We start from the raw sequence: 7,423 nt of genomic DNA, 5'->3' as shown, positions 1-7,423 counted from the left end.
TGAATGTGGTTCATGATGATCACCCTCCTAAGAAGCCATGTGGAATAAGCCATTTTAAGATTTCCCTGTGAGAGAGGGCAATACCACAACTTTAAAACTCAGTAATGAAGTCTGAGGTCCCGTTGTTGGTGATTTCTGCCAACAAATGCCAGATTTCTTGATTTCATTTTCTCCTTCTTTGCCTATGTATGCATGTTAGATAGGGACTTCCCGAAGTAGCAGAATAGAATAACAGCATTATAGTTTGAATATGCAATGAAGAACTGTGGCTTTGTGTAGGATTTCTTGTATTCAAATTAATTCATAGGCATCACTGTCATTCAGATTAACAGCAGCTATTGAGTACCTAATAGTGATGATTATAATAATAATAATGATGATTATGGCATTTGTTAAGCACTTACTATGTGCCGAGCACTGTTCTTAGCAGGGGGATAGATACAAGGTTATCAGGTTGTCCTACGAGGGGCTCACAGTCTTAAGAGAAGCAGCGTGGCACAGGGTAGTTCTGCCAAGACTAGTATGCTGTTATGGACTCAGTTTATGGTGCTTTTAAAGTGCTTACTATGAGGCAAGCACTGTGCTAAGTGCTGGGGCTCACAGTCTTAATCCCCATTAAACAGAAGAGTTAACTAGAGAAGTTAAGTAATTCTCCTCAGGTCACTCCACAGATAAGAGCTGAAACTGGGATTAGGACCCAGGTCCTCTGACTCTCAGGTACGTGCTTTTTCCACTAGGCCATGCTGCCTCCTTATGATCTGAGAAACTTTTCTGGGCAGCCTGATTTGCAGAACTGATGCCAGACTCCAGTGATGCAGATGATGTTAAATGCATTATAGAAGATCAATAAATATAACTCATAGAGGTCTTCTTGGTGTTCTTCCCTGTACGTCCCCTGAATTTCTCATACTTAAAAGATCATGTCTGCTGAGCTGTGATGTGTTCTGAAGCCCCACTGCAACTCAGGTAGTCAATACATGGTATGAAATTTTTTAATAATATCTGTTAAGGGCTTACTATGTGCCCAGCTTGGCTTTAAGCTCTGGGGTAAGTACAGGTTTATCAGGTTGGACACTGTCCAAGTTCCAAATGGGGCTCACAGTCTTCATCCCCATTTTATAGATGAGGTAACAGGCACAGAGAAGTGAAGCAACTTGCCCAAGGTCACACAGCAGAGAAGTGGCAGAGCCTTTATTAGAACTTAGGTCCTTCTGACTCCCAGGCCCATGCTATAACCCCTAGACCATGCTGCTTCTCCACTAGGCCTTGAGGCAGATTGAATTTACCTGGGATCCTGCACAGAATGGTGAGATACCCAAGAAGTGCCTTTCAGCTTACTCACCCTTTTTCTTGAAGAAGGGCGATTATGGTTCTAGTCATGGAGACCTGTGCCATTGCTACTGGTTGAAGAAAGCTCATATGGATGTCTACAAATTAGGTTTCCTCTCTTCAGGAAGATTTCTGAAGGAACACCATCTGATTGAGGTTTATTACTATTTTCAAGACCAAGTTGGTGTGAGACCTTGCCTTCACATTAATGTTGTTCTCTCTGTTCTATAAAGGCCCTCATCTTTAATGGTGAAAGTGTGTTCAGAACCTCTTTGAAAGATTACTGGAAAAAAAGAAGTTCTAAAACACAACAAAATAAAATTCATAAATAGGGCAGAGGAGTAACTACAGAGAGAAGCAGAGTGGCTTAGTGAAAGCAACATCACTTGGGAGTCAGAGAAACTGAGTTCTTAATTTCTCTGTGCCTCTGTTTCCTCATCAGAAAATTGGGAATTAAATTCTTGTTCTCCCCCCTGTTTACACTGTGAGTGCCATGTGGAACATTGACTGTGTCCAACCTTTGTTGATTACCTCATTACCCTAGTGCTTAGTATAGTTCTTGGCACATAGTAGGCATTTAACACATAAGGGAAGCAGCGTGGCTCAGTGGAAAGAGCCTGGGCTTCGGAGTCAGAGGTCATGGGTTTGACTCCCAGCTCTGCCACTTGTCAGCTGTGTGACTGTGGGTAAGTCACTTCACTTCTCTGTGCCTCAGTTACCTCATCTGTAAAATGGGGATTAACTGTGAGCCTCATGTGGGATGACCTGATTACCGTGTATCTCCCCGTGCTTAGAACAGTGCTCTGCACATAGTAAGCGCTTAACAAATATCAACATTATTATTATTATTATTGTTATTATTACATTTTCTGCACCCAAAATAAATTTCACCAGTTTGTGCCCAAAGCCCCCTGGGAGAGCAGCATAGACATAGCCACAATTTGTAAAAATAGATGTCATGTAGAATCTTTACTGGGTGTAGAAAAATTATGTGGTTTACATATAAACAATCTGCAGTAATGCAACTGTGTACAGTGGTAGACCAAGGTTACATTTCTTTGTTATCTGCTGTAAATTCCTGCTTCCCAATATAGGGCACAACCTGTATATAGGGAGACTCTCTCTTGGAATAGAGCAGTGTGAAATAAGGCCTGGAGTTCCATTTGGCCAGCTAGTTGAATCTCTCCAGCTACCTCTGTGTCCAGCAAAGTAGAACTCTATGTAATATTATTACTTTCCCTTCTCACCATCAACTTTAAGGCACTCAATCAGCTCTCCCCTTCTTATCTCACCTCTCTCCTCTTCCACCACAACCCAACCCATCCACGTTGCTCTTTTGACACCAACCTATGCCTCCATCTCATGTCTCTCACCATTTACCCCTGGCCTGGAATCCCTCCCCCTTCATATTTGACAGATCTTCACTATTCCCATCTTCAAATCCCTATTAAAACCAAATATCCTCCAGGAAGCCCTCCCAGATTAACCTTCTATCTCCCCATCCTATTCTCTCTCCTTTCTGTACTGAGCCTTCCTGGATTAGCCTCTCATTTCCCCACCCTATTCTCCCTCCCTTCTGCCCCTTCTGCTTCACCTGGGCCCTTGGGTCTGTGCCTTCTAAGAACTTTACTAGTCACCCTACCTCCACATAACTTAGGCAAATATCCTTAAACTATGTTGCTTCCCCTATTGGTAATTTACTTGGATGATTGACTTGATCGCCAGATTGTAAATTCCTTGAGGGCAGGAATCGTGTCTACCAACTCTGGTATATTGCACTCTGCCAGACACTTAGTACAGTGCTCTACACACACTAAAACCATTGATTTGACTGGTTGATTTCTCTAGAGAATAAAAAATGTGTAGTGTGTATAGAACATGGAGTGATTTTACACAACAAATACCTTATCAATTTTGTGTCACACCAAAGTATCCCTCAGTAGTGTAGTAAGATTTAGCAGAGTGTCCTGTCACAATCTTCAGCCAAATTAAGACCATTTTTCCAAAATATGGCACACTGTCTATTTGTTCTTCTCTTGGGGTAAGGTTGGCAGCCAACTCACTCTCTGACAATGTGCTGGTATTGATGAATGTCTCCCCAATAGATTTCCTAGCTGGAGCAGCCTGGCCCTCTTATACATTGGTGTGTATAATACCTGTGATTCTCCTGTCATGTTCTACTTCTCTTGCCATCCCACTTGGTGACACTCTGGGTCACAGTGAGAAGCAGTGTTCCCTAGTGGATAGAGCAAGAGCCTAGGAGTCAGAAGGATCTGGGTTCTAATTCCACCTCTGCCACTTATCTGCTTTGGGACCATGGGCAAGTCATCTAACTTTTTGGGTCTAAATTACCTCATCTATAAAAAGGGGATTAAGACTGTGAGCCTAATGTGAGGCAGGGACTCTGTCCAACCCGATTTGCTTTTATCCACACCAGTGTTTAATACCATGATAATAATAATAGTTATGGTACTTGCTAAGCACTTCCTATGTACTAAGCATTATTCTAAGTGCTGGGACCGATACAAATGGATCAGGTTGGATAAAATCCCTGTCCCACATGGGGCTCACACTCTTAATCCCCATTTTACAGATGAGGTAACTGAGGCCCAGAGAAGTTAAGTGACTTATCCAAGGTCACAAAGCAAACATGATATGGTTATGGGTTCTAATCCTAGGTCCTTCTGACTCCCAGGCCTGTGCTCTATCCCCTATGCCACACACAATTATTATTATTATTATTACATAGTATGAAATTGTTTAAATCTGGGATTCTACTTTCAATGTCCCAGTCCTCTGGGCAACCCACTCTGGGACACTCTGACACTCTGGGAAATATTTTGAGGATGCACATGTGTAATTCCTCCTGAATCTACTCCTGGACATCTTTACATGGCTTTCCACTGTGAGGATAGAAGCAAAGATAATACAGGGCCACTGTGCCTGGGCGAGGGACAGAAAAACCTGCTGGCAACAGAACTATGGGGAAACACAATTCAAATGCATGGCTGATTTCATTTCTTCCCTCTCTCCTGGGAGCCAGAGTTATTAGCCAGACATAACTTGAGGACGTCCAGGATGCATTCCAATCCTGGAGAGAGTCTGGGTTCCAGAAGAGGGAAAGGGAGGGGATTGTTTCTTTCAGTAACTGCACTCTGAGCCTGATCTTGGACTTTGAACTCTCCCAAGCATTTAGTAGTGTTCTCCACTTAGTAGTAAGTGCTCAAATAATACCATTGGTAATTGGCTGACTGACTCATCGATCAATTGATTGATTAGAAAATTCTATGTGGTCTGAGGGGCCAAGACCGCTGCAAAGATCATGATGGAGTGACTCAATGGGGATTCCACAAAGACAATGCTTATTTGGTCCATTCTTGGGTCAAGGTAAGCATTACTATTGATAAGGTTCTATGAGGGGTCTGTTTCTTGATTGAGGTAGAATCTGTCCTAAAGAGAAACCAAGACAAAGATTACTGGGAAAAACAAATGGATTCCACTTGGATTGCAGAGCAATAATGTATTTTCTTTAGGTCTCTCCAGAACCCATCTTAAATGAAACAAGAAGAATGGAGTCTCTTTTAGTAATGTCCATGGACAACAGAAATCACAGTGGCACCCAATCCCACCCCTCCTCCTTCCTCCTGCTGGGGGTACCAGGCCTGGAAGCCACACACAACTGGCTGGGCTTCCCGTTCTGCGCCGTGTACCTGATCGCTCTCATGGGAAACTGCACCATCCTGTTTATGATCAAGACTGAGCAGAGCCTCCACCAACCCATGTTCTACTTCCTGGCAATGCTGGCCACCGTTGATCTGGGCTTGTCCTCGGCCACCATACCCAAGATGCTGGGCATCTTCTGGCTCCGCCTGCAGGAGATCAGCTTTGGGGGCTGCCTCACCCAGATGTTCTTCATCCACATGTTCACCGGCATGGAGAGCACGATGCTCGTGGCCATGGGCTATGACCGCTACGTGGCCATCTGCAAGCCTCTCCGCTACTGCACCATCCTTACCAATAAATCCATTAGGGTTATCCTAGGGTTAGCTGTCCTGAGGAATTTCTCTCTGATAATTCCAATGGTGTTTTTTCTCTTGAGGTTGCCCTACTGTGGGCACCAAATCATCCCCCACACCTATTGTGAGCACATGGGCATTGCCCGGTTGGCATGTGCAAGTATCAAACTCGACATCATTTATGGTTTATGTGTCATCTGCCTTATTCTTTTGGACATACTGCTGATCGCCATCTCCTATATCAGGATTCTCTACATTGTCTTCAGAGTGCCCTCCCGGGATGCCCGGCTCAGAGCCTTGAGCACCTGTGGCTCCCACATCTGTGTCATCTTGGCCCTCTACGCCCCGGCCCTCTTCTCTGTCCTCACCCACCGCTTTGGACACAACAAAATCCCTGGCTACATCCACATCTTCCTGGCCAACCTGTATGTGGTCGTCCCGCCCGCCCTCAACCCCATCATCTACGGGGTGAAGACCAAGCAGTTCCGTGAACGTGTAGCCAGCGTTTTCACAAAGAAACCGTCATTCTGATCAGAACAAACTGGAAGAAAGTCCATCTGATCATTCCCTGCTGGTTGCCATAATGCAAATAGAAGCTAAGAAGCGTGGCTCAGTGGAAAGAGCACGGGCTTGGGAGTCAGAGGTTGTGGGTTCTAATCCTGGCTCTGCCACTTATCAGCTGTGTGGCTTTGGTCAAGTCACTTAACTTCTCTGTGCCTCCATTACCTCATCTGTAAAATGGGGTTTAAGACTGTAAGCCCCACGTGAGACAACCTAACTACCTTGTATCTATCCAGCGCTCAGAATAGGGCTTGGCACATAGTAAGCGCTGAGCAAATACCAAAATTATAATTATTATTATTATTGGGGACTGGCACCAGGTAGCTAATTTTTTGTATTTGATGAAGGCACTGCTGATAGTGAAGAACTCTGTGGAGTAGAGGTGTCTGAAAAATCTTATGTTGGCAAAACCCACATGAAGGAAGGTGGTAGATCAGCCACCTCATATCAAATTTGTGATGGTAGCATTTTCCTAGTCCTGAGCTTGTGCCATAGAATTTCCTCACACTGAAAACATCTAGGTTTTGGTAACTCGCCACTCTCAACCTTACGCCCTAGTTTATGGTGTATTTCCTGTTAAGACTATGCCCAAATTGAAAGTCTTTTACTGTCATTACTGAGCAATTTGAAAACTTACCCTAAAAGCAGTCATGGAATCAATTAGGATTCAGCTGTCTAACCCAGCGCAGTGGTAGAAAAATCAGCAGCCTTATCAAGTTTCTGTCCCCTTCCCTAAAGAAGGACATAAATACCTAGAACACAAGATCCATAGATATCCCTTTTTTATTAGTTTCCACAAACTTAAGATAGGCTTGAAAATTAGCTAAAAGGATTAATAAACAGTGAGCACTGAGAAAATATAAATAGTAGAAATTCTAAGCAAGATCAGCCACGGCCAAAAGGCACATAATAGAAAATCCAGGTACAAAAAGCAATATTTCTCTACTCAAGGCCCCACCTCAACTCATTTTTCACAGCTGGGAGTACGACACAGTTTTCTCTGCCCATCCATTTTCAGAGGAGGCCTTTTCTCTCAGCTCTGCCTAGTCAAGGACAGAAGCTTCTCACCTGCCTGTATTCCATCCTCTCTATAATCCTGATCCTGCCCCCAGTTTCCACTCTGGCATTGGTTCGGCTTCCTGACCAGCCTGGGTAATGCTCCTTCATTGCAGGTACCTGCCATTTTCTTCTAACTCCTTTATTGAAACAGATAAAGATTTGGAGCTTGTAAAATCGCAAATCACTTTCCTTCAGTGGATCCTTAATAAAAGCATAGAGCTTATCAATCAATTGTATCCATTGAGGGCTCACTGTGTGTAGAGTACATTGTAATGCGTCCGTTATATTGTATTCTGGCAAGCACTTAGTACAGTGTTTTGCACGTAGTAAGTACTCAATAAATGTGAATGACTGAATGACTAAACACTGTGCAAAGCACATGAGAGAGTACAACATAACTAAGTCGGTAGACACGTTTCCGGCCCAACCCAGCCTACACACTTGATTCGTCTAATGCC

The 7,423-nt window shown here is 43.8% G+C and overlaps 1 protein-coding gene across 1 annotated transcript; it reads left to right on the top strand.

Moving 5' to 3' along the window:
- Positions 1–4,916: 4,916 nt before the first annotated feature.
- LOC100085313 (olfactory receptor 52E8-like) lies at positions 4,917–5,876 on the top strand. The gene has a single exon (XM_007657777.2). It carries the CDS (start codon positions 4,917–4,919, stop codon positions 5,874–5,876), a length of 960 nt encoding a protein of 319 aa, XP_007655967.2.
- The last annotated feature ends 1,547 nt before the right edge of the window (positions 5,877–7,423 follow it).

The sequence above is a fragment of the Ornithorhynchus anatinus genome, chromosome 2, assembly GCF_004115215.2.
Source record: "Ornithorhynchus anatinus isolate Pmale09 chromosome 2, mOrnAna1.pri.v4, whole genome shotgun sequence".
In the NCBI taxonomy this organism is placed as follows: Eukaryota; Metazoa; Chordata; class Mammalia; order Monotremata; family Ornithorhynchidae; genus Ornithorhynchus; species Ornithorhynchus anatinus.
Note: the sequence above shows the minus strand (reverse complement) of the source record. Positions and strands in the feature narration are given on the sequence as shown.

What these genes read in the sequence shown, in the direction of transcription:
- LOC100085313 (XM_007657777.2), top strand. Translation starts at nt 4,917, where the DNA reads ATGTCCATGGACAACAGAAATCACAGTGGCACCCAATCCCACCCCTCC.